At 44.8% G+C, this 27,884-nt stretch overlaps 2 protein-coding genes across 3 annotated transcripts in view; one reads left to right on the top strand and one right to left on the bottom strand.

Moving 5' to 3' along the window:
* LOC140717811 (histone H3) overlaps positions 1 to 22,669 on the bottom strand; it is a 38,903-nt gene extending 16,234 nt beyond the window's left edge. The window contains exons 1-4 of one of the 2 annotated variants that reach the window (XM_073031533.1): positions 22,506 to 22,669; positions 10,219 to 10,327; positions 4,744 to 4,820; positions 2,580 to 3,057 (exon numbers count right to left, since the gene is read on the bottom strand). In XM_073031533.1, the coding sequence (XP_072887634.1) occupies positions 2,622 to 3,032 (411 nt within the window). In that variant the 5' untranslated portion in view covers positions 3,033 to 3,057; positions 4,744 to 4,820; positions 10,219 to 10,327; positions 22,506 to 22,669 and the 3' untranslated portion in view covers positions 2,580 to 2,621. Of the gene's footprint in view, positions 1 to 2,579; positions 3,058 to 4,743; positions 4,821 to 10,218; positions 10,328 to 22,505 lie in introns of those variants that run through there. The other variant, XR_012096618.1, reaches the window with a different exon arrangement.
* Positions 1,390 to 23,383, top strand: LOC140717810 (histone H1-like). Its single transcript, XM_073031532.1, has 2 exons — positions 1,390 to 2,085; positions 23,352 to 23,383. Exon 1 carries the CDS (start codon positions 1,435 to 1,437, stop codon positions 2,065 to 2,067), a length of 633 nt encoding a protein of 210 aa, XP_072887633.1. The 5' UTR covers positions 1,390 to 1,434; the 3' UTR covers positions 2,068 to 2,085; positions 23,352 to 23,383.
* Positions 23,384 to 27,884: the final 4,501 nt, after the last annotated feature.

Here is a 27,884-nt window from a genome sequence, read left to right as displayed (position 1 = left end):
TCTGACATTTAAAGAGTAAAAGAGAGGCAAGACTGGATCAGGTTTCAGGTTTCCCATTCTCAGCTGAAGAATCACATCCCTCCCTGATAATCTTTTACACTGTTTAGTTTATTCTGTATTTCTTATTTAACCCGGCAATCTTGATCATTTAGTGAAGAGGGCCACAGCGTGGCAAATGCATTTCAATACAGATAAATGTGAGACAGTGCACATTGCAAAGTCAAACCAGTGTAGAACTTACACTATGAATGATCGGTTATTGGGGAGTGTATTGGGCCGGAGACATTTAGGGGTAAATCTCTCACACACAGTTCATTGAAAGTGGTGTCACTGGTAGACAGAGTGGTGAAGAACGGGGTTTAACATGCTGGTCTTCATTAGTCTGGGGATTGAGTATATCAGTTGGGACATTATGTTCCAGTTGTGTAAGTGACTGGAGGCCACAGTTATCGTATTGAGTACAGCTCCTGTCACCGTTTAAGGAAACGGGGTTAAACTGGGGAGAGTGTAGAAAAGATTTCCAAGGATGTTTACGGGACCTGAGGTTCTCAGTTACACAGAGAGGTTGGTCAGACAATGTTCGTTGTCCTTTATTCTTTGGAATCAGAATCATTTATCACCGTGTTATATGACAAGGAACCTGTCATTTTATTTTGACAGCAGTGCAATGCGATGAAGGTGCAGATGTGAACAGTGTATCAGCATAACGCCAAGAGATTCTGGGAATCGTGAACAATGCGGACAAAGTGCTGGAGGAACCCAGCAAGTCAGGCAGCCTCTCCCACCAGAGTCCTGATGAAGGGTCTCAGCCCGAAATGTCGGCTGTTTATTCCCACCATTGATGCTGCCTGACTTGCTGATTTCCGCCAGCATTGAGAGTGTATTGTGTCAGAGAGAGTGAGTTAAAGGAGCGGCGGCTTAGACCAGTGTCACTGTGTTTGTGGGTCCGAACACATCGTAGTATTTCTCAGCGCCTCCTGTAGAGAATGAAAAGATTTTTCTGTTACGGAAGCGCCCCACTCCCAGCTCAGTCCCGAAGAGGGAACTCACCGCAAAGTTTTAATTAGTTTAAATAATTCAGCCACAAAGCAGAGAACAGGTCACCGATCGGGAGAGAGAACGCGGGCAATGCAGTAATGAAACGGGTTAAAATAGAAAGTGCTGCCTTTAATCCCGATTAAACTTTCTTTCCAGCGAACATTCCGGCCTCAGTGACAGACAGGGACTAGTCTGAGTCTCCGCAGCGTCCGATTTGAATTGGAATCGGCGAGTTTTTGAGGAGAGAGAAACACAGAAAAATGAAGCTGCCGGGAGCTGAAAGCAGGATGTCTCCGCCCCGTCCGCTCGCTGCCTTTAAATTGCTCTGAGTCGCCGCCTTTCGCTTCATTTCTCATTCAGTTCTGATTGTGAGAAGGATTTATCAGAGTCGCCGACATGACCGAGACAGCACCCGCCGAAACGGCTCCTCCAGCCGCACCTGCCGCCGCAAAGAAGACTCCCAAGAAGAAGGCGGCTGTCCGGAGCAAACCAACCGGTCCCTCGCTGGGCGAACAGATCGATAAGATCGTGGCGGGTTGTCGCGATAGGAAGGGTATGTCCTGCGCGGCCATCACGAAGGCTCTGGCCGGCAGCGGTGTCGATGTGGTGAAACGTCGCCCCCAGATCAAGATGAGCATCAAGAGGAAAGTGGAAAGCGGCTCCTTGGTTCAGATGAAGGGCTCTGGTCTTTCGGGATCCTTTAAATCCGGTAAAGGGAAAAGTGCCGTGAAGGTGGTGAAGAAAGCGAACAAGCCAGCGGCTAAGAAATCTGCAATCAAGAAATCTCCCAGCAAGAAGCTTGGCGCCAAGAAACCAGCGGCTAAAAAAGCGGGAGCTAAGAAACCAGCGGCTAAGAAAGCGGGAGCTAAGAAACCAGCGACTAAGAAAGCGGCAGCTAAGAAACCCGCGGCTAAGAAAGCGGCGCCGAAGCCCAAGAGCCCCAAGAAAACTGCAGCCCCGAAGACGAAGGCGGCCAAGAAGCCGAAGTCGAAATCCGCGAAACCCAAGAAGACAGCAGTCAAAAAGTGAATTCTGAATACATAATTTGTAAGTATCTGAACCCAACGGCTCTTCTCAGAGCCACCCACATCTCAGAAAAGAGCCGATTCAGAGTATTGTGATTCCCGCGCCGGGTCCGATTGAGTTTTCCGGGGTAGCTCACATGGAACCCGAGATTACCGGTACCTCTGACATTTGGTGCGGCCGTGCCGTCTCGGTGTCTGAAATGAGACGTGGATGCCCGAGCTGAGATTGAGAGATATGGGATGTGGGCAGTTTCAGGCCCAAATCCCAAACCAGCGGAGATTCAGCTGAGATGATTGGGAACTGCTGAAACCTATGCGAGGGGAGGGGGCGTGTTGAGAGAGGGATCCATCTCTGGGGACGGACTGCAGCGGGAGGATATATGATAAACTACCCGGTGGCATTGCCGACTGAACTTCATTCAGGTCCCTTCTACAAAACTACAGTTTATTTACACAAATCACCAACATCAAACATGTACAGTATTTGGCAGCCCTTTCCTTTGCCGTGGTAGTGGCTCTTAAAAGAGCCTTTTCTTGTATTTGGTGTGTAGGCTGGGCTTAGGCGCGCTCCCCGCGGATGCGGCGGGCCAACTGGATGTCCTTGGGCATAATGGTGACTCGCTTGGCGTGGATAGCGCACAGGTTAGTATCCTCAAAGAGCCCGACCAGGTAAGCCTCACTTGCCTCCTGCAGGGCCATGACGGCCGAGCTCTGGAAACGTAGATCGGTTTTGAAGTCCTGAGCGATCTCCCGGACCAGGCGCTGGAAGGGAAGTTTGCGGATGAGCAGCTCGGTGGATTTCTGGTAGCGCCGGATCTCCCTCAGAGCCACGGTGCCGGGCCGGTAGCGATGAGGCTTCTTCACTCCGCCGGTGGCAGGAGCGCTCTTCCGCGCCGCTTTGGTCGCCAACTGTTTGCGAGGAGCTTTTCCGCCAGTCGATTTGCGCGCTGTCTGCTTGGTGCGGGCCATTCTGCTTCAGGAGTGAGAACACAGGCTGAAATACAGAAACAAGATAGACGAAACGGGCTCCAACACAGGCTTTTATACCCCGGGAAGGGCCGTCCCATCGCTTATGATTGGCTGAACAGCAGCTGTCTATTAAAGGATCTACTTGCTGCGATTGGTTTATTGATTTCATGCAGGCTGGCGGCGAATAACAATTTAGGACAAAATGGGAAACTGTTAACTGGCGGTCGGACTACATCCAATCAGAATGCACTGTGATTGGCGCCCGATGAATTTCAAATCGCCCGCCAATTTCAGCGCACCCTGCAATGGTGCTTGATAAATTCTTATTATTTACAATTAATTCTATCACGGATCATACATTTTCAGTTTCAGTTAATACCTAAATCCCTCAGTTAAGATTTGAATGCATAATTACGGAATTGTTCCTCTAAACGAGGGAACTGATTTCTGTCCCAGACGGACGGGAAGGTTAAGATCAATATAAATGCATTCATGGTAATCACCGTCTGTAAAGGCAGAATCGCGGCTACATTTCAAACGGAACAGATTAACCGATTTCAAATGTCATCAGATGAATAGAGGACCGATAAAATATAATTAAAAGGTTGTGGACACGGCTCCCTCTGTGAGGCGGTGGGTGGCTCTTAGAAGAGCCTTAGTTTTGTGCTCGGGAGGAAGTGGGAGTTTTTCAGCCGCCGAAGCCATACAGAGTGCGACCCTGGCGTTTCAGAGCGTACACCACATCCATGGCAGTGACCGTCTTGCGCTTGGCGTGTTCAGTGTAGGTGACCGCATCCCGGATCACATTCTCCAGGAAAACCTTCAGCACCCCGCGGGTCTCCTCGTAGATCAGACCCGAGATCCGCTTGACGCCACCACGGCGAGCCAGACGGCGGATGGCCGGTTTGGTGATGCCCTGGATGTTATCGCGGAGCACTTTACGGTGCCGCTTGGCTCCGCCTTTGCCCAGTCCTTTGCCTCCTTTCCCTCTGCCAGACATGATGCTGCTTCACTCGGGTCGCTGCTCAGTGACAAACCGACTGCTGCTGTCTCGTTTTATACACAGCGCCCGGACCTGCCCGAGAAACGCGCAGAGAGTCAGAGGCGGGGAGGGGAGGAGACAGAGTCAGAGTGACGGACAGAGCCGAGAGCGGCTTCTCATCGTCCAACTCCGCCTTCACTTTATTACGTCCGCCATTATCCGACACAAAGCGCTTCAGCGGAAAAAAAAACTCCCTCACACACCACGTACAGACCGGAGGATTTCTGGAAATTTGCTGATTCGCCTACTTTAAATTATAGGAAGTGCTTTTCCATTCCGCAAATACGCGAGGAATTGGTCTGTCCCTCCCCGGCCCCATGACCAGTGCGAGCGCCCTCACACACAGCAGTTGGTGGGCGAGGGTGCAGTCACTTCCAGTGATGAGAGGGTTAATTCATTAGAACAATTGTTCCTCTGTGTCGCGAGGGAAATGGAAGTCCAGTCACATAAGGAACAGGATACATAAGCAGATATAAGGATATATATATATATATCCGGTTTCCTCTTATGCCCAGGTAAAGTGGTGGCAGTTTAAAATTGTTGCTGAGGAACTGATGCAGGAGTGAGGGCTTCAGATTCATGGATCAATGGGCTCCCTTCCAGGCAGGTGGGATACCGGGACAAACAAGACCATTTGCATCTGAACCGGAGGGGAACCAATATCCTCACCGGGAGGTTTGTTGGTGTCACTTGGCAGAGTTTGAACTGGAATCGCAAGTGGGAGAATGCATGTATGACAAGACAGTCTGAAAAGAACGAGAGCCAATGTCAGGCTAATATACATAGTGGGCTGAAATGAGTTTGTTTCAACATTAGGAGTATTATGTTGTCGGACAGACAGGGCTGGCAGCTCAACGCTCCTGAGTTTCATTGTTTTACATGTGAGTGGGGTTTAACAGGAGCAGAGGTTACCCCACTGGGAATGTCACAACAAACTGGAGGGCTGATTTACAGAGGGAATCTGCAGTTACACTGATAGGATTATCATACTGGCCCCCAATGACCAGTGCAGGGACTTTATCTTCCCTAGAATTGATTGGAACTTGCTTAATACTTAGATGCACAAGATTTCTTCAGCGAATCTCAAGACTGTTTGAAACATTATGTACAGAGCCCAACGAGAGGAGAGAACAGATAGAATTAGTTTTGGGAAATGATCCAGGCCAGCTGACAGCTAAGAGTCAGTGAATATTCTGGGATTGTATTTTTTATCATAGTGATGAGGAAGAATAAAATCAGATCTTGTATGAAGGTACTGAATTGCAGGAGGGCAGGTTAGTACGGAGTAAGACAGAAACCACGGGGCATTGATAGGGAACAGCCACTGTCAGACAAGTCCACATCTGACATGCGGGAGCTGTTTAAAGACCAGCAGCTCACAGTTCAGGATCAGTATGTTCCTGTAAGGAGCAAGGACAAGGATAGTAAGGCAAGGGAAGTATGGATGAATGGAGAGATCCTAAATTTAGTCAGAAGGATATGGAAGGTTTATGAAACTAAAATCAGACTGGGTGTCTTTGAAATAGGACTTGAGGGTCGCAAATATTGCAGTTTTGATCAAGAAGGGAAATAACAGGAATCCAGGAATCTATCGGCAAGGCAGCCTCGTTTCACTGGGGAGGATATTGAGGTACAGGATTTATGCACATTTGGAAAGGCATGGCCTGCTTAGGGACAATCAGCATGGTTTTGTGTGGGCAGATCACGCTTGACAAAATTGATCGAGGTTTCTGAGGTGGTGATATAGACTCTAAGATATAGGATCAGAATTAGGCCCATCAAATCTGCTCTGTCACTTCATCATGGCTAATCCATTTTCCCTCAAAACCCCAATCTCCTGCCTTCTCCCTGTGACCCTTCATGATCTGACCAATCAAGAATCTACCCACCTCTGCCTTAAATATACATAAAGTCTTGGCTCCACAGCTGCCCGAGGCAACAAATTCCACAGATTCACCACTCTCTGGCGAAAGAAATTCCTCATCTCCACATTGTACAAGGATGATGCTCTATTCTGAGGCTGTGTCCTCTGTTCTTAAACACTCCCAACCTCTGCACATCCACTTTATCAAGGTCTTTCACCATTCAATCGGTTTCAATTAAGTCAAAGCCCTAAGTCAGCCCTCATTGACCTAAATTCCAGTGAGTACAGGCCCAGAGCAATCAAACGCTCTTCATATGCCGAGCTGTTTCATCCTGGAGGCAATTTTGAGAATCTCCTTTGAAACAGATCCAGTTTCAGCTCATTCTTCCTAAGATAAGGGGCCCACAAATGCCCACAAAACTCCAGTGAGACCTCACCAGTACTTTACAAAGTCTCAACATTATTATGATTGGTGCAGATATTGTGGACTGAAGGGCAGGTTGCCATCTGTTCCATATTGTGTACTGATGAATATGTTTGATCTACCAGCTATTGCAGGGACATGGTTACAGAGACTTGGACTGGGAATTTGACATTCCTACATGTTTAATGTTCCACACGGAATCGGCAAAATGGAAAGGAGCAGGGTGGATTTGTTCATAACGTGCTGGTGAAGGGGTGGATACAGTGCCATCAAAAGTATTCAGTCTCCTTTGGAGGTTTTCATGTTTATTGTTCTGCAATGTTGATTCACAGTGGATTTAATTTGGCTTTATTTTCCCACACTGATCAGCAGAATGGACTCTCTGGAGTCAAAGTGAAAAACAGATCTTTACAAAGTGATCTAATTAATTGCGAATATAAAACACAAAATAATGTAATTGCATTGGTATTCACCTCCTTCAAGTCAGTAATTAGTTGATGCACCTTTGTCAGTAATTACCGTTAGCTCTGTGTGGATAGATCTCTATCCGCTTTGCACATCTGGACACTGAAAATTTTCCCCTTTCTTCTTTACAAAACTGCTGAAGCTCTGTCAGATTGCATGCGGTTCATGAGTGAACAGATCTTTTCAAGTCCAGCCACAAATTCTCAATTGGATTGAGGTCTGGACTCTGACTTGGCCACTCCAGGACATTAACTTTGGTTTTAAGTCATTCCTGTGTAGTTTTGCTTTTATACTTGTGGTCATTCTCCTGCTGGAAAATGAATCTTCTTCTAAGTCACAGTTCACTTGCTGACTTGTGACTAGGAGAAGATTCTCGTTGTGACTTGTGACTTTCACAGACTGAAATAGATTTTCCTCCAAGATTTCACTGTATTTGGCTGCATTCATTTTACCCTCTACTTTTATGAGCCTTTCAGAGCCTGCAGCAGTGAAACAGCCCCACAGCATGATGCAGCCTCCACCATGCTGGGATGGTGTGTTTTTGATGCTGTGCAGTGTTTGACTTGCGCCCAGCTTAGTGTTTCATCTGATGGCCAAAAAGATCAATTTTGTTTCATCAGACTATAGAACCTTCTTCCAGTTGACTTCAGAGTCTTCTGGCAAACTCCAGGTGAGATTTCATAAGAGCTTTTTTCAACAATGGCTTTCTCTTTGCTACTCTCCCAAAAAGCTCTGACAGGTGAAGCATCTGGGCAACAGTTGTTGTATACACAGTCTCTCCCATCTCAGCCACTGAAGATTGTGATTTCTCTAGAATTAGCATAGGTCTGTTGGTGGCCTCCCTCACTCATCCCCTTCTTGCACAGTCACTCAGTTTTTGAGGATGATCTGATTCTGACAGATTTACAGCTCTGCCATATTCTTTCCATTTCAGGATGAGTGACTTAACTGTACTCCAAGGGATATTCAGTGACTTGAAAATTTTCTTGTATCCATCTCCTGAATTGTGTTTTTCAATTACCTTTTTTGCAGAGCTGTTCAGAGTATTAATTTGTTTTTATAGTGTAGTTTCTCCCAGGATACTGACTACCAACAGTCGTGTATTTTTACTACAATCAAATGAAACACCTTGACTCACACAGTGACCTCCACTTAACTGAATGTAATTCCTAAAACTAATTGACTGTACCAGTGATGATTTGGGGGTGAATATTTATACAGTCAATTATTTTGTGTTTTATATCTGTAATTAATTTAAAACACTTTGTGGAGATCTGTGAGGAATGGTCTCAAGATCCTCAGGTGCTCCTCCCGATGGGATAAAGCACAAAAGGGGAAATATCAAAGAGAGATGAGAATGGAAATGTGATTGTCATGAGAGATTTAATCGGAAACAGATTGGGGCACCACTACATCGAGTACCTTTGCTCTGCGAGCTGCAACAACCACAATCTGCCAGTGGCAACCCATTCTAGTTCCATTTCCCATTTACAGACTGACACATTTACAGCCTTACAACTGTCTTAACCAGTGGTGGGGTAGTAATAGGGACAAGCTGTCACTTCTTATTAGTTGCTGCTTCAAATTGTCTCTGTCAACCAAGTCCAGCTCCTGGCTTTTACATATGGCTTAGCTATGAAGCCCGACAAACTCTTTCTAGTGACAGGGAGGGTCCAAATGGGTTTACTGGCATCATATAACTAACTGCTATGGGCAGATGGGACTTTCACCCACGGTTGTCAGCTCCTCTCGTGGAAGGAAAATTCTGATCTGAAACCATTCATGGGGAATGGTGTAAACTTCGGGAGTAAACCCCGAGGAACAATCCAGAGCTGGATTCCCTGTCAGTCCGATGTTCAATGCAGACTGGCAATCCTGTGATACCGTTGGTGCCCGACCCCATCGGTCTCTGCCGTTGCTCTGGATTCATCAGATGTGTTGAGAGCAGGAGCCCCTGCATGGGCAACAGCTTGCTTTACATATCGTACTACCCTGGCTTGCAAATTGACTTTCACAGCGAGGGAACAATATTCATGGTCGACCCTGACCCAGCAGAGGGCCATCACAAACAAGTCTGTCCATGGCCTCCTCTACTACTACGATGAGGCCAAATACAGGTTAGATGAGCAACATCTCATATTCTGACTGTGTAGCCTCCAATCTCGACAGCATGAACGTTGATTTCTCCAAATTCTGGAAATCACTACCCTCTATTACCCCCCCCTCCCAAACTGCTCCTTTTTTCCTGACTTTTCCCCCATTCTGGTGCTATTTAACCCCTTGACTTCTCCTCGCACATCCTCATGACCTGCCCATCAACTCTCTCTGGTTCTCCACCTCCTTTCTGTCATCCCATCGTCTAACGTTCTGTCCTAAAGGATTCCTTTCTCTTCCTCTCTTTGCCTTTTCTGCCTGTTACCCAGCTCCTCACATCATCATCCCTCCACAAACCACACCCCCCACTCACTTGTCCTCCTCCCCCTCCCCCAAACACCTTATTCTGACTTTTGTCCCTTTCTTTCTAATCCCAGTGAAGGTTCTCAGCCCGAAATGTCGACCGTTTGCTGAGTTTCTCCAGCATTTTGTTCTCAGTTTGCTTCAGTCTGTGTATTGATTAAACTAATCAAACTGGTACAGTGGAAGAGGAATTTGTGGATTGGTCAGAGACAGTTTCTTACAGCAGGATCTTAACCAGGAACAGGACATTTCAGATGTAATCTGTGTAATGAGGTGGGAATACAGAGAGATCTTGTGGTGAAGGATCCGTGAAGAAGTGATCATAATGTGGGAGAACTCCAGAGCCAGATTGAGGGTGAACACCAGGGTCCAGAACCAATGTCCTCAACATAAATAAAGGCAATTACAGTGATGTGAAAGTGGAGTTGTCTGGGGTCGATGGGGTAAATAGGTACAGGGACAGGTCAGTGATGAGCAGTGGCGATGTTTAAGGAGACTGTTCATAACACTCAGCAGACGTTGATACCAATTAGACAGAGGGATCACAGACAGCAAAGAACCTTCTGTGGTCAATGGAGTTCAGGGGAAATATTAAATTAAAGAGCATAAAAAAAGGCAAGGGTTGGCGGTAGAAAAGAGGATCAGGATTTTTCCAGGAACCAGTGATGGGACAAAAGCTAAAACTAATAAGGAAAAAGCAGATAAGTTAACTCAATAATTTGCATTAGTGTTCACAATGGGGACACAGCAAACATCCCACAGATATCTAACGGTGAGATTCCAACATTGTGCAATAATGTGTAACAATCATCATCAGGAGGGAGAAACAAATGGGACTAAAAGCAAACATTACCAGGTCCCAACGACCTGCACTGGAGGGTTTCACAGGAAGTCTGGAGAGAAAATAGGGACATTGAAGTCCGTCAAAACTCACTGTTACAGCAAGGTCCCAATGGAGTTGAAAACCATTGTTGAAGGGTAGAAGATAAAATGCAAGTGCCTGTAGTCCAGTTAACTTCAATTCAGCTATTGGAGTCTATAATCTGTGAAGAAATAACAAGTCATTTAGAAAAGTTTAATGTCATTGAACTAAGCCAAGAGGGTTTACAGTCAGATTCACACAGCACAGAAACGAGCCCTTCAGCTCAAATGGTCCACACTGACCAAAGTTCCCATCTGAGCTTGTGGTCAGTAACCCCCGCACCACCACATTATGAACAAGGTTATCCTCCTCCTTGTCCCATTTCCCTGCATTTGACCCATATCCTTCAAAACCTTTCTGATTGGACATTTGTTCTCTCCAACAGGATTTGGGGAAACTGGTGAGTAGAATACATGGTAAATGGAGTTTAATGTGTTGTTACGAATGTGCCACAGCTCTGAGGGGCCGAAGGGTGCGGGGTAGCCCCCTCCTTTGTGAGATTCGCAAGATCACTATTAAGTCAGTTCAGGGGACACAGGAAATGAGAGAAAGACATGCAGAATCCACAAAAGGGTTGGAATGTGTCCTGGCCTCCGAAAGGCGGACCCATTGATACCGGCTATTGTCTCTTGGAGACGGACTTGTGTATTGCATCCTGCCTGATGCATCGAAGCACCCCCCAGGCAATGAACCGAGGGGGAGGTTGATGGAGGGATTGCATTATCCCAACCTGATCGACGTCTGCGACCCTGTGAGTCAGGATAAAAAGTGGGTCTGGGGGAACAGCCCCTCAGACGCACCAGAAGAAACGCTAGCGATCCCGTAATAGCGAAAGCCAGTGGAAGGCCACGTGCGTCCGCTTCCATTTGCCCCGGAATCGGTGGCCTTTGCCACGGAAAAACGGTTTTTAGCTAACAATGGGGAACTCAACTCCCAATGACTCTCGAAGGATTGACATCATAAAAGGAATCGGCAAGTTTTTCTCTAAATCTCTCTCTCTCCAACAATTGCCAACGGCTGCAGCTGGAATGAACTAAAGTGACTTTTATATTTCCATCGGACAATACATTATCCCCTAGACAACGATAGAGCTATTTCTTATTGATTATTATTATACCCGCGCTTTTAGATTTAGTATTGACGATGTATCTTATCTGTGTGTTTGCATTGATATTATTTTTGTGTAATTCTATCAATAATTACAGTTAAAAATAGTACCATCAGACTTCAACGGACCTCTCTATCTTTGCTGGTAAGTGACCCAGTTATGTACCCCGTAACAGTGTTAAGTGTGATGGCATGTGGTAGGAGGAATCAAAATTCACTACTATTTATATGGAGATAAATTGTAATTGAGAGAAATAGAGAGGGGTTGAGGTGTTGCTTACACAACAATATAGAGACGGATACTGTGAGGGGTTCATAAGACCACATATGACTAAGTTTCAGAGGTGAATGGCTCATTGACATTTATTGCTGGGACATTAGTGCAGAGAAACAGAGAAGTGTTGTTACAGTGTCAAACAAACGAAAAATGATGGATTTTGAGAAGTTAAAGCAGGTCAGGACGTACCCAGTGAATGGCAGTGATGGTATCATTAGTGAAATGATAAACCTGAGGCACAGGTAAATAGTTCCCTGAAAGTGCCAACACAGGTAGACAAGGTGGTGAAGAAGGTGCACGACATGCTAACCTTCATCGGCAAAGGCTTTCAGAGGAGTTGGGACATCACATTACAGTTGTACAAATCAATAATTAAACCACACCAGGAGTAGCCTGTGCAGTTCTGGTCACCACGAGAGGAAGGATGTGATTAAGGTGCAGAAATGATTCACAGGAATGTTACCCGGACTGGGGGCTTGAGTTACAAGGAAAGATCAGACTGAATGGGACTGTTTTCCCTGGAGTGAAGGAGGCTGAGGGGAGAAATGACAGAAGTTTATAAAACTATGAGAGGTGTAGACAAGGTAGACAGTCAGAATCACTTCCCCAGGGTAGAAGTATCAATTATGAGAAGGCACAGCTTTAAAATGCCGGGGTGAGAATTTAAAGGTGGATTTTAGGGCAGGTAAGATTTCTGTTTCCGTACAGAGAGTGGTGAGGGCCGGGTTTGGGCTGCCATGGGGAGTGGAGGAAGCAGATATGATAATGACATTTAACAGGGTTTTAGATAAGGCCATGAATATTCAGAGGATTGAAGCACATGAATTATAGCAGGCTGAAGAGATTTAGTTTCATTTGGCATCGTGTTCAGCACAGACATCATAGGAAGAAGGGCCTGTTCCTGTGCTGTACTGTTCTGTGTTCTCGGTGAGCCTCAGTGACGGGGGATTCTTTAGCCGGGGTCACAGACAGGTGTATCTGTGGCAAGGTGAGAGACTGCAGGATGCTGCATTACCTCCCTGGTATCAGGTTCAAGGATGTAACTGAACAAGTAGAGGCCATTCTGAAAGGGCAGGGTGAGCAGCCAGAGGACGTGTCCATATTGGTTCTAACAAAAGAGACAAAGTCCTGCAAAGAGACTTAGGGATTTGGGGAAAAAGTTAAGTAGAGTCTCTTGGAGGGGGTGATGGGGGTAATCCTAGTGTCACCTGCTACCGAGGGAAGAAATAAAAAGGTGGTACAGTTATATGTGTGAATAACAAGCTGGTGCAGGACGGAGGGCTTTAGTTACATGGATCATTGAGTTTCTTTTTCCAGAAGAGATGGGAAGAGTGAAAGGTCAGTAGTGGTGTTGACGGATGTGGATTAACACAGAAAGTAGGTCCAAATAGATAAATTACAGTGTCTCAGTAGCACTACAAGTGCACAGATAAACAAATATTAGAAGTAAGAGAAAGAATAAAAAGTTACCACAAACAGTCTAACATGAGGGGTGTCATCACTTCCCCGGCTATAGGTTGATTCATTACAGAGCCGAGGGTCAGAATGACTTCATACAGCGCTCCTTGGAGCAGCGCAGTGGTGTTAGTCTGTTACTGAAGATGCTCCTCTGTTCAGCCAAGGAGGCATGCAGAGGGTGAGAAACATTGTCCAGAATTGCCAGGATATCCATTGGATCCTTTGTTCTACCACGGTCTCCAGTGTGTCCAGTTTGACTCCAATAACAGAGTCAGCCTTTCTAATCAGATTATGCTGTGTTGATGCCATTGGCCCAGGACACCACTGCATAGTTAGGCCCAGTTAATGAACACAGTGGCATTGAGGGCCTGAAGTGTGCTTGTATCAGTGGCGGGTGTGGAACAGTTAATGCAGACGTATTTAGAGTCTGGATTAGTACATGGCACAGTGATTCAGCCATTACAGAGAAGGGCAGGACTGGTAGCTAAACATTCCAGGATTCAGATTCAGACAGTCCAGAGGGAGGTGAATGAGGTTGGGGGAGCAGTACTGCTGATCATGCAGAAGGTCACAAATTCAAGGTCATCCCAGAGGCTCATCCAGTGAGACAATGTGGGTGGAACTCAGGAATGAGAAAGGTGCAATCACTGTGATGGGATATAACTGTAGGGCTGCCAACAGCCAGTAAGAGAGAGAGAGAGGAATAGATATGTCAGCAGGTTATGGACTGATGTAAAAACAACCGCGTATCTGTAGTGAATAATCTCCGGAAACTGACTGGGTCTCCCTTCCCACCTGAGACTTGGCTGGGGTATTATTTGTTAAGTGTTTTCAGCAAGGTTTCCTGAAACAGTATGTGGCAGGAACAACCAGTGTTCAAAGAGGAATTAGTCAGAACCTTCAGGGGAAATAACCTGCAGCGCTGTGGGGACAGAGTTGCGAATCGGACTGTGGAAATGTAGAAGGAGCTGCTATAAACTTAATGGGTCAAACAGACTAGATCATCCCAGAATGATCCTGTGACCAGAAATAGTCTGAAAAAATTATTCTAGTCTCCAGTGAATCTTCTAAGCTCCTGGTTGGACAAGATCAATTGTGCAATATGGAGACACTTCTGTAAAATCACTGACACCATATTCCAAGCACACTGAGCTGCCAGAGCACAGCACCGGCCAGTGAGGACACAGACCAGTACAACACCCGGCTCTCTACTACAAAGTTCAAAGCTGAGAGTAAATGTATTATCAAAATACATTTCTGTCATCATACGCAACCCCGGGATTTATTTTCTTATGGGCATACTGCTGGTTTGTTAGAGCTGTTGGGCAAGGTATAAACTAATTTTGAGGGGCATGAGAACTGGCCTGAAAGGACTCTGGTTAGGACAGATGGTAAAGAAAGAAAAGAAAGCATGCAGTCACACTGTCAGGATGAGTGAGCAGATGATAGGACATAACTGCAGCCAGCAGAGGGATGCAGAATCAATAAGGGTAGCAAATCCAATACTTGAAGTGTACAGAGTATAAAAAACAAGGTGGATAATCTTATTGCCCTGTTACGGATTGTCATGTATAATGTGATCATCACGGAATCACGGCTGAAAAATATTTACAGTTGGGAGCTAAATGCCCAATTTAGACAAATCAGAGGGACAGTAAGGTAGGCAATGCGGATGGCATGGCTCTGCTGGTAAAGAATGGTATCAAATCAGTAGAAAGATGTGCCATAGGATCGGAAGATTTTGAATCATTTTGCGTAGAGTTTTAAAAAACTGCAAGTGTAAAAGGACATTGATGCAGTTATAAACAGGCCGTCAACAGTTATTTGGATGTGGACCACAGATTACAACAGGAAATAGAAAAGGCATGTCAAAAGGGCAATGTTATTGGAGATTTCATGAGAGATTTCAACATCCAGGTCAACTGGGAAAAACAGGTTGGAAATTGATCTCAAGAAAGTGAGTTTGTTGAATGCCTAAGCGATGGCTTTTTAGAGCAGTTTGTCATTGAGCCTACTAGGGAATCAGCTATACTGGATTATGTGTTATTTAATGAACAGGAGGAAATTAGGGAACATAAGGTAAAAGAACCCTTAGGAGGCAGTGATCACAGTATCATTGAGTTGAACTTGAAATTGGATAGGGAGAGAGTACAGTCTGACATAGCAGTGTTTCAGTGGAGTAAAGTTAGTAACAGTGGTATGAGAGAGGAGTTGGCTAAAGTAAATTGGAAGGAGATGCTGGCAGAGATGGCAGCAGAGCAGCAATGGTGAGAGTTTCTCAGAAAAATGAGGGAGGTGCAGGATAAATGTATTCCAGAAATAAATAAATACTCAAATGGCAAAATAGTACAACTGTGGCTGACAAGGAAGTCAAACTTAATGTAGAACCAAAAGGGAGGGCATAAAAAAAAGAACAAAAATAGTCAGAATACAGAGGATTGGGAAGCTTCTGACACATTACAGAGAGCAACCTAAAGAGGATAAAGATTAAATATGCAAGCAAGCTAGCAAATATTATTAAAGTGGATCGTTTAAGATTTTTCAAGAATGTAAAACATAAAGGAGAGATGAGACTGGATATTGGACTGCTAGAAGATCAGGCCAGATAAATAATAATGTGTTGTGGGGGGGAATGAGATGGCAGATGAACTAAATGAGTATTTTCCATCAGTGGAAGATACTAGCCATGTGCCAGATGTTGAAGGGTGTGAGGGGAGAGAAGGGACTGCAGTTATTATTATTATAAGGGAAAGGTGCTCAAAAAGCTGAAAGACCTGAGGGTGTACAAGTCACCCGGACCAGATGAACTGCACCCTAGGGTTCTTGCAGAGTTAGCGGTAGAGATTATGGTGCCATTAGTAACGATCTTTCAAAACGTATTGGACTCTGGCATGGTGCTAAGGGACTGGAAAATTGCAAATGTCACTCCACTCTTTAAGAAAGGAGGAAGGCGGCAGAAAGGAAATTATAGAGCAGTTAGCCTCTCAGTGGTTGGGAAGATGTTGGAGTTAATTGTTAAGGATGAGGTTATAGAGTATTGGAAACACAGGACAAGAAAAGACAAAGTCAGCATGGTTTCCTTAAGGGGAAATCTTGCCTGATGAATCTGTTGGAATTCTTTGAGATTGCACGCACGATAGATAAAGGGGATGCAGCTTCTGTCATATATTTGGACTTTCAAAAGGCCTTTAACAAGGTGCCACACATGAGGCTGCTTACAAAGTTAATAGCCCATGGTATGACAGGAAAGTTACTGGCCTGGTTACAGCATTGGCTAATTGGTAGAAGGCAGCAAGAGGGAATAAAAGGGTCCTCTCTGGTTGGCTGCCAGTGAGTAGTGGTGTTCCGCAGGGGTCGGTGTTGGGACCATTTCTTTTTATGCTGTATATCAATGAATTAAATGATAGAATAGATGGCTTTGTTGCAAGTTTGCAGATGACAAGAAGGCAGGTACTGTTCCGGAAACAGGTAGGCTGAAGAAGTACTTTGACAGATTAGGAGAATTGGCAAGACAATGGCAAAGGAAATACAATGTTGGAAAATGCATGGTCGTGCACTTTAGTAGTAGAAATAAATGTACAGACTGTTTTCCAAATAGGGAGAAAATCCAAAAATCTGAGATGCAAAGGGACTTGGGAGTCTTTGTGCAGACCAACCTAAAGATAACTTGCAGGTAGAGTCGGAGGTGAGGAAGGCAAAAGCAATGTTAGCATTCACATCAAGCGGTTAGAATACAAGAGCAGGGATGTGATGCTGAGACTTTATAAGGCATTAGTGAGGCCTCACCTTGAGTATTGTGAAGAGTTTTGGGCTCCTCATCTAAGAAAAGATGTGCTGGCATTGGAAAGGTTCCAGAAGAGGTTCATAAGGATGATTCTGGGAAAGAAACAGTTATCATACGAGGAACATTTGATAGCTCTGTGTCTGTACTCACTGGAATTTCGAAGGATGGGGGTGGGGGGGGAATATCATTTTGAATGTTGAAAGGCCTGGACTGAGTAGATGTGGAAAGGATGTTTCCTATGTTGGCGGAGTCTAGGACTAAAAGGCACAACCTCAGGATAGAGGGGTGTCCATTTAAAACAGAAATGCGGAGAAATTCTTTAGCCAGAGTGTGCTGAATTAGTTCAATTTATAACCACAGGCAGCTGTGGAGGCCACGTCCTTGGGTGTATTTAAGGTCGAGCTTGATAGGCTCATGATTGGACATGGCTCACTTCTCCACTCTGCATTGAACTAAGCATCTGTGCACAGACTCTCTCTGAGCATTTCAGTTCAATACGCTACAGAATTTGCTTGTGCTTATTGTTTGCAGGATTTGTCTTTCTTTCTGCACATTGGGTGTTTGATGGTCTTATTTTATTAGTGGGTTCTTTTGGCTTTCTTTGTTTTATGGCAACCTGTTTGAAACAAACCTCAAAGTTGTAGAATGTATACGTACTTTGATAATAAATTTACTTTGAACTTTGATTCAAAAACCTGATGCTTGAGGGATAAAATAAGGACAAAAATTTAACAAAACTTAAAACTGATGCTCCTTTAGTTACAGGCCAGGATGCAGAAGAGTGGAAAATGATAAATATTCTTCCTCCTTTTAAGAACTGCAATAGGGACAAAAAAGGAAACTGTACCCTGGTGACTCTTACGTTAGTGGGAGGGATCTTATTGGAAAAGATATTTAATGATAGGATCAGCTCAGACTTTATAAGGCATTGGTCCGATCACACTTGGAGTATTGTGAACAGTTTTGGGCAGCTTATCTAAAAAACTACATGCTCACATAGGAGAGTGTCTAGAGGAGGTTCACAAAAATGATCCTGGCAATAAAAGGGTTAATGAACAAGGATTGTTTGAGGGCTTTGGGCCTGTACTCTCTGGACTTTAGAAGAATGAGGGAATCTCACTGAAACCGATCAAATATCGAAAGGTCCAGAATGGAGTGGGGAGGGTGTTTCCGATAGTGGGGCAGTCTAGGACCACAGGGCACAACCTCAAAATACTAGGACATACCGTTAGAACAAAGATAAGGAGCAATTTCCTGAGTAAAGAGTGGTGAATCTGTGCTGCCTATGTCAGGATGTTGCTCATTGACTAGAGCTCAGCGATTAACACCATCATTCCCACAGTCCTGATCAATAACCTGGTCCCTCTGCAATTGGATCCTCGACCTCCTAACCAGGAGACCACAATCTGTGCGGATTGGTGTGGATTAATGGAGACGGGCTAACCCCTATTGGCATCAATGGATCTGGGGTTGAGAGGGTAAACAGCTTTAAGTTCCTCGGCAGCAACATACCCGAGGATCTCACGTGGTCTGTATGTACCTGCTGAGTGGTGAAAAAGGCACAACAGCGCCTCTTTCACCTCAGATGACTGAGGAAGTTTGCTATGGGCCCCCAAATCCTAAGAACTTTCTACAGGGGCACAATTGGGAGCATCCCGACTGGCTGCATCACTGCCTAGTATGGAAATTGTACCTCCCTTAATCGCAGGACTCTGCAGAGTGTGGTGCGGACAGCCCAGCGCATCTGTAGTTGTGAACTTCCCATGTTCAGGACATTTACAAAGACCAGTGTGAGAAAAGGGACCATGGGATCATTGTGGACCCAAGTCACCCCAAGCACAATCTATTCCAGCAGCAACCATCCAGGAAACGGTACTGCGGCATAAAAGACAGGACCAACAGGCTGCTGGACAGCTCCTTCCACCAGGCTATCAGACTGATTAACTCACGCTGATTTGAGGGAACCTCTATGTACATTGGCTGTTCTATTTATTATCAATTATTATAAATTACGCATATTGCATATTTAGATGGAAACATAACGTAGATTTTTACTCCTCATGTACGTGAAAGATGCAAGAAATAAAGTCAATTCAAATATCTCCTCTTCGCTGAGGAACAACACTGGCCCTGATGCACCTCAAGAATGTGCAGTTAGCCAACTGCTCTACTCCCTCTATACCCATGACTATGTGACTAAATATTAGCTCAGATGCAATCTATAAATATGCTGCATACAACCATTGTTGGTAGAATCTCAGATGGAGATGATTGGACAAACAGGAGTGGGATATACCAGCTAGTTGAGTGGTGTCGCAGCAACAACTTGTGATTAAGACAAAACAGCTGATTGAAGGAAGGGTAAGACGAGGGAACACAAACCAATCCTCAGAGGTATCAGAAGTGGACAGTGAACAATTTCAAGTTCCTGGGTGTCAATATCTCTGAGGATCTATTGATGCAGCTACAGTATAAAGAAGGCAAGACAGCGGATATATTTCATCAGGAGTTTGAAGATATTTGGGTTTGTCACTTTAAAACACCCAAAAGCTGCTGTAGATGTATTATATATATATATTATTTATATTATTTCAGCTTTGCTCGATTTTAATCTACTTAATATACATATCCATATACAAACATACTGTAATTTATTTATTGTTTCTATATTATTCAACGTCCTGCATTGAACTGCTGCTGCTAAATTAACAAATTTCCTGTCACCTGCCGGTGGTAATAAACCTGATTCTGGTTCTGACTCTGAATTCATCCCCACAGACGGATGTGGCCAATTCACTGGGTATATTGAATGTGGAGGTTCTTAATTGTGGGGGGGGGGGGCGGGATAAAAGTGTTTCAGAGGGTTTAGAGATCTGTCATGATCTCTTATTCCTTGCAGAATGGGGCAGCAGATGTGATGGGCCAAACGGCCTAACTCTGCTCCTGTGTCTTATGGTCCGATGGTCTAGGAGCAGCTGCAGGACATTTCAAAGGGAAGGTTGAGCAGCCGGACATCGTGGTGGACGGTGCATGTTGGCAATAGCAACATAGGGGGGAGGAGGGATGTGGTCCTGTGCAGTGAATTTAGAGAAATAAGACAGAAACTAAAAACTAGTAAGCTCTATATTACTCCCAGTGACACTTGTTAGTGCAGGGAGATATAGAGAGATACCACTGATGAATGTTGGCTGAGGAGCTGGTGCAGAGGGCAGAGTGCAGGTTTCATGGATCAATGGGACATCTTCTAGGGATGGGTAGGCAGAAAACAGTTCAGTCCCCAGGGTCTTCTGGGGAAGGAACCGTTTTCTCCATCCTGAAACAGCACGGAATAGTTTTGACGTGACAGGGTGGAGGTTGAAAGGGTGAGTTGATGGAGGTGGATAAAATATGTGAGGCATACAAGGTTTAAAGAGACAGAGACTGTTTCCCGTGGTGTGGCTGCCTAAAGCTAAAGGGAATTGTTGTAAGGTGAGGGGGGGGGTGGTTTTAAGGGGATCTGAAGGGTAAATATTTGACACAGAGAATAGCTGGTATCCCAAATGAGCTGCCAGAGGAGGTGGTGGAGGCAAAAACACACAAAGTCTCTGTTCATGAACACTTCCCTGGAACCTGTCATTACTGTGTTCATCCTGCCCTGGTTTAACTCCCCGACGCTGGGTCCATTGTTGTTTTTCATCTGTATGAACGATGAGGATGAGAATGTGGTAAACTGGTTCAGCAAGTTTGCAGATGACACCAAGATTAGCGGCATGATGGACAGCAAAAGTGGCTAGCAAACCTTGATGTGGGATGTGGACCAGCTGGAAAAATGAAGGAGGTTACACACTGCCTGTGGGGGTGGTGCAGGAACATCTGAATGAGCATTTGAATCACCAGTGCAGAGTAGGAGATAGACCAAGTGCTGAGTTAGTGCAAACAGATTCTTGATGGTCAGTGTAGACGTGCAGAAAACACTGACTGTGAAAGTTCAGTGGGAACCTAAAACACAGAACTTCAGGATGGATTTACCTAAAACACTCAGAGCCCAGGACAATTGATTTTTAAACAACAACACACACAAAATGCTGGTGGAACACAGCAGGCCAGGCAGCATCTATAGGGAGAAGCGCTGTCAACGTTTTGGGACGAGACCCTTCGTCAGGACTAACCGAAAGAAAAGACAGTAAGAGATTTGAAAGTAGTGGGGGTAGGGAGAAATGCAAAATGATAGGAAAAGACCAAAGGGGGTGGGATGAAGCTAAGAGCTGGAAAGGTGACACGTCCCATTCCCATTCTGATATGTCTATCCATGGCCTCCCCTATTGTCAAAATGAATTCAAACTCAGGTTGGAGGAACAACACCTTATATACCGGCTGGGTAGCCTCCAACCTGATGGCATGAACATTGACTTCTCTAACTTCCGTTAATGCCCCTCCTCCCCTTCTTACCCCATCCCTGACACATTTAGTTGTTTGCCTGTTCTCCATCTCCCTCCTTTCTTTCTCCTGAGGCCTCCCGTCCCATGATCCTTTCCCTTCTCCAGCTCTGTATCACTTTCGCCAATCACCTTTCCAGCTCTTAGCTTCATCCCACCCCTTCCGGTCTTCTCCTATCATTTTGCATTTCCCCCTCCCCCCACTACTTTCAAATCTCTTACTATCTTTCCTTTTGGTTAGTCCTGATGAAGGGTCTCGGCCCGAAACGTTGACAGCGCTTCTCCCTATAGATGCTGCCTGGCCTGCTGTGTTCCACCAGCATTTTGTGTGTGTTGTTGTTTGAATTTCCAGCATCTGCAGATTTCCTCTTGTTTGCACAATGGATTTTTGTTGGACAAAGGTATTAATGCATTAGGTTTAATAGTGAATCAACCCCCTCAAAAGGCTACCAAAATGCATCCATTCTCTGTGCACCAGTAGCAAGACTTTTAAGTGGGAATTTGGTGAAGAACACTGGTTCATATTAACAGAGATGGCAGACAGCTTGGTCACGATGGAAGGGTGTAAATATCTTCTCAGAGGATAAGGGGTTCAGTGGAACAAGCTCACAGCTGAGAATGAAGGTAACAAACCCCACTGCAGTTATGGACTGCTGTTGCCAGGGTTGTCCAGGACAGAAACAGACCCTCTGGACCATCACATTTATGCTCCTCATCATGCACAGCTATACAAATCCCACTTTCCTGCATTAGTTTCATATCCCTCCAGGCCTTGCTCACCAAAGTACCTGTGCATGTGTCTCTAATATTGTTACACAGTTCCCTGTATGTGGCATCACAGGTAGACAGGGTTGTGTGTTCGACTTGCCTTATCGGCCAAAGAACTGCCTCTCATTAGAATTGTACAAAACTGTTTAAAGACAGATTTAAAGGGGATCTGAAGGGTACACACTTCACAAAGAGAATAGCTGCTATCCTAAATCAGCTGCCAGAGGAGGTGTGGGGGCAGAAACCCACAAAGTCTCTGTTCATTAAACCTTCTCAGGAACCTGTCACTCACTGTGTACATCCTGCCCTGGTTGAACCGCCCAGAATAGAGTCAGTGATTTATACAGAACTGAAACTGTCCCTTCGGTAAAACTCATCCACGCTGACCAAGTTGTCGACCTGAACTCGTCGCATCCGCCTGCATTAGGCCCGTGTCCCTCTCAACCTTTCCTATCCATGTAACTGTGCAAATATGGTTTAAATATTGTACCTGAGGCAGAGAGCCGGTGCGGTGAGGCGCTGACAGACACTCACTGTTCCGTGGGCAGGAAGAGGAGAGGCCGATTCCCACAGTGGAGACCGAAAACCAAAGTACGACAACCGAACGCCCACCATCCTGGACCGGACCGTTTCCCAGGAAACGACGTCGGTGAAGATGGGACCGATATGACGTTAGCTCGTCACAAATCGGCAATACGCAACACGATATCACGTGACGCCGAGTCATCAGCCCGGGAGGCGGGGCAGAGAGAGATGTCAATCAGTGGAGCCGCTGAGAAATTGCGAGCATTGTAACAGAGTGGGTACAGAGGGGAATTTCCGGGAACGGTAACCCCACCCCCACCCACGGGAATTGAGTGTGTTATAGACAGTAATTTTAATTTGACTCTTCGGTGTTATAAACATTTCATATTTGTATTTTCTATATTTTTGTGTGGATAATCTTTTATAAATTGGGCTAAAAATACATTTTAACTAGATTACTGAACACTTCATCAGAAGAACATTCCGAAAAAATATTGTCAAAGCCAAAATTTTAAGCCAAACTAAGTTAACAGAAACATTTAAAACCTGCAGCACGATACAGCCCCTTCAGCCCACAAAGTTGTGCCAAACATGTCCCTACCTTAGAAATTACTAGGCTTACCCATAGCCCTCTATTTTCCGAAGCTACATGTACCTAACGAAAAGTCTCTTAAAAGACTCTATCGTATCGCCTCCACCACCGTTCCAGCAGCCCATTTCACGCACTTACCACTCTGAGTGAAAAACTTATCACTGACATCTCCTCTGTACCTACTCTCCAGCATCTAAAACCTGTGTTCTCTTGTGGCAGCTAATTCATCTCTGGGAAAAAGCCTGTGACTATCCACACGATCAATGCCTCTCATCATCTTATACACCTCTATCAAGTCACCTCTGATCCTCCATTGCTCCAAGGAGAAAAGGCTGAGTTCACTCAACGTATTCTCATAAGGTATGCTCCTCAATCCAGGCAACATCCTTGTAAATCTCATCTGCACGTTTTCTATGGCGTGTACATCCTTCCTGTAGTGAGACGACCAAAACTGAGCACAGTGCTCCAAGTGGGGTCTGACCAGAGTCCTATATAGCTGCAAAATTACCTCTTGGCTCCTAAATTCAATTCCTCGGTTGATGAAGGCCAATACACCGAACGCCTTCTTAACCACAGAGTCAACCCGCGCAGCTGCTTTGAGGGTCTTATGGACTCAGACCCCAAGATCCCTCTGATCCTCCGCACTGCCAAGAGTCTTACCATTAATACTATATTCTGCCATCATATTTGACCTACCAAAATTAACCACTTCACATTTATCTGGGTTGAACTCCATCTGCCACTTCTCAGCCCAGTTTTGCATCCTATCAATGTCCCGCTGTAACCTCTGACAGCTCTCCACACTGTCCACAATACCTCCAACCTTTGTGTCATCAGCAAAGTCACTAAACCATCCCTCCACTTCCACATCCCGGTCATTTATAAAAATCACAAAGAGTATGTGTCCCAAAACAGATCCCCGAGGCACAACACTGGTCATCGACCTCCATGCAGAACATAACTGGTCTAAAACCACTCTTCTGTGGGCAAGCCAGTTCTAGATCCACAGAGCCTCCTTAGTTTCTCAATAAGCCTTGCATGGGGACCTTATCAATTGCCCTGCTGAAATCCATATACACACATCTACTGCTCATCCTTCATCGATGTGTTTAGTCACATCTCAAAAAATACAATCAGGCTCCTAAGGCACGACTTGCCATTGACAAAGCCATGCTGACTATTCCTAATCATATTACACCTTTCCAAATGTTCATAAATCCTACTTCTCCGTATCTTCTCAATCAACTTACCAACCACTGAGGTAAGACTCACTAGTCTATAATTTCTTGGGCTATCTCTACTCACTTTCTGGAATAAAAGAACAACATCCAGAACCCTCCAACTCTCCGGAATCTGTTCCAACCCCATTGATGAGGAAATGATCATTGCCAGAGGCTCAGCAATCTCCTGCCTTGACTCCCACAGTAGCCTGGGGTACATCTCATTCGGTCCCGATGACTTATCCAACTTAAAGCTTTCCAAAAGCTCCTCTTTCTTAATATCTACATGCTCAAGCTTTTTAGTCTGCTGCAAGTCATCACTACAGTCACCAAGATCCTGTTCCATAGTGAATGCTGAAGTAAAATATTCATTAGGTACCTCTGGTACTTCCTCTGGTTCCATACACACATCCCCACTGTCGCACTTGATAGGTCCCATTCTTTGACGTCTTATCCTCTTGCTCTTCACATACCTGTAGAGTGCCTTGGGGTTTCCCTTAATCCTGCCTACCAAGGCCTTCTCATGGCCCCTTCTGGCTCTCCTAATTTCCTTCTTAAGCTCCTTCCTGTTAGCCTTATAATCTTCTAGATCTCTAACATTACCAGGCTTTCTGAACCTTTTGTAAGCTTTTCTTTTCTCCTTGACTATATTTATTACAGCCTTTGTACACCACGTTTCCTGTACCCTACCATAACTTCCCTGTCTAATTGCAACGTACCTATGCAGAACTCTACACAAATATCCCCTGAACGTTTGCCACATTTCTTCTGTAGTCTTCCCCGAGAACATCTCTTTCCAATATAAACTTCCAATTTCCTGCCTGAAAGCCACTTAATTCCCTTACTCCAATTAAACACTTTTCTAACTTGTCTCTTCCCATCTCTCTCCAACACTATTGTAAAGGAGATAGAATTATGATCACTATATCCAAAATGCTCTCCCACTGTGAAATCTGACACCTTAGCAGGTTCATTTCACACTTGTTATCACAGTGCCCATATTTCACCATATAGTTCAAAGTTCAAAGTAAATTTTATTCTCACAGTGCATACATGTCACCTCATTCAACCCTGAGATTCATTTTCTGCAGGCCTCCTTTGCAAATCTATAGAACAGTAACTGTGAACTGTAAATATCAGGAAATATAAACTGTAAACAAACAGTGCAAATGCAGAAAAATAAATAATGAGCATGAAATAACAATATAACAGAGCCCCTAAATGAGTCCTGACATGTGTGCAGCTATCCCCTTTTCTTCAGGACCCTGATGTTTGAGGGGTGGTAACTGTTCTTGAACCTTGTGGTGCGAGTTCTGAGGTACCTGTACCTTCTACCTGATGGTAGCAGTGAGAAAAGAGCATTGCCTGTATGGTGAGGATCTTTGATGATGGACGTTGCTTTTCTATGTCTATGTTTCATGTAGATGTGCTCAGTGGTTAAGAATGTTTTACCCGTGATGTACCTGAGCTGTATCCACCACCTTTTGTAGGATTTTTCACTCAAAGGCATTGATGATCCTATACAAGGCAGTAAATCAATCAGTCAGCACACTTTCCACCTCAGACTGATAGAAGTTTGGCAAAGTTATCGATGACATGCTGAATCTCTGAGAGCCCTAAGGAAGTAAAGGTGCAGTCGTGCTTTCTTCACAATAATATTTATATGATGGGTCCAGGACAGATCCTCTGACAGTGACACATAGCAATTTAAAGTTATTGACTCTTTTCACTTCTGATTGACCAATGATTACTGGCTCATGGATGTCGGGTTTCCCTCTCCTGAAGTCTGCAATCTGTCCCTTGGTCTTACTGACACTGAGTGAGATGTTGTTGTTATTATGCCACTCAGACAAGCTTGATCTCTGGAGCCTTGCTCTTTAGGCTCTGTCTGTATGCAGGTAGGATGAGTACAGTCAAATGATCTGACTTAATAAAATGCGGTCCCGTGAGCAAACAATAGGCATTCCTTATCGTAGTGTAGTAGAGGTCTAGTGTGTTGGGACCTCTGGCACAATAGGGTACTACTTTCAGATTCATTTTCTTCAGGCATTTACAGGAAAATAAATACAATGGAATTTATGAAAATTATAAACAGCAAAGACTGACAGACAACCAATGTGCAAAAGACAGATCATGCAAATAATAAAAAAAATAATTTTTACTGTGAAATTCAATTGTAGAATACTTGAAAGTGAGTCTGCAGATTATGGAATCAGTTCTGTGAAGATACCTGTGTCATTTCAAGACAATGACTGCTGTAGGGTAATAACTCTTCCTGAAGCTGGTGGTGTGGGACCTAAGGCTCCTGTACATCCTTCCTGATGGCAGCTGTAGGAAGAGAGCATGAGGTGGATGAAGGATGTTGTTGATGATGGATGCAGTTTATTTGTAGAAGTGCTTCTTGTAAATGTACTGAATGATGGGGAGGGCTTTACCTGTGACGAACTGGGATGCATCCACAAGTTAGAAACATAGAAAAGCTACAGCACAATACAATCCCCTCAGCCCACGATGCCCTGCCAAACCCGTACTTATTTTGGAAATTACCTGATGTTACAAATAGCCCTATATTTCTCTAAGCCCAGTGTACCTATCCAGGCGTCTCTTAAAAGACTCCATTGTATCCGCCTCCACCACCTTGGCCGGCAGCCCATTCCACACACTCACCACGCTCTGTGTAAAAAAATATGCCCCTGACATCTCCACAAAGTTCTTGTAGACCTTTCCTTTCCATTCCTGATCATTGTGTTCCCATATCAAGCCATGATGAAACCAGTCAGGTTACTTTCCACTGTGCATCTATATCTGTCAAAGTTTTAGATGTCATGCTGACTATACACAGGTAGAGTCGCTGCCTTCTTTATAATGGCACTTACTGCTAGTCCCAGGACAGACCCTCTGAATTGATAATGCTGAGAAATTTAATGTTACTGACTCTTTCCACCTCCAGTCCCTGATGATGACTGGCTCATGGATATCCGGTTTCCTCCCCCTGTCGTCAGTGATCAGCTCCTCGGTTTTGCTGATATTGAGTGAGAGGTTGTTGTTGTGGCATCATTCAACCAGATAGTCCATCTCCCTCCTGAGGGCAAATGTTTCACCACCTTTCATTCATCCAACAACAGTGGTGTCATCTGCACACTTAAATATGGCATTGAAGTTGTACTTAGCCACACAATCACAGGTATAAAGTGAGTGGAGTAGTGGACAAATCGCACAGCCTTGTGGTACATCAGTGCTGATGGTGATTGTGGAGGAGATGTTGTTGACTTCGAATGCAACGTCTTCACTGTGGAAGGGAAATAGAAATTACATCTGAGAGAGAAGATTACATTAAATTCAGCAAAATATAAGAATGAAATTGAGTTACTTTTTCACAGAAATGTGAAAACAGGGGCCCACTTGTCCACGCTGACATTTGTCAGACCACAATGGGTATTGTGAGCAATGCTGGGCCCTTTATCCAAGGAATGATGTGTTTGCATCAGAGAGGGTCCACAGCAGGTTCACAAGAATGGCCCCGGGAATGAAA

This window comes from Hemitrygon akajei, chromosome 28, assembly GCF_048418815.1.
Source record: "Hemitrygon akajei chromosome 28, sHemAka1.3, whole genome shotgun sequence".
In the NCBI taxonomy this organism is placed as follows: Eukaryota; Metazoa; Chordata; class Chondrichthyes; order Myliobatiformes; family Dasyatidae; genus Hemitrygon; species Hemitrygon akajei.
This window is presented reverse-complemented; position numbering and strand designations above follow the sequence as displayed.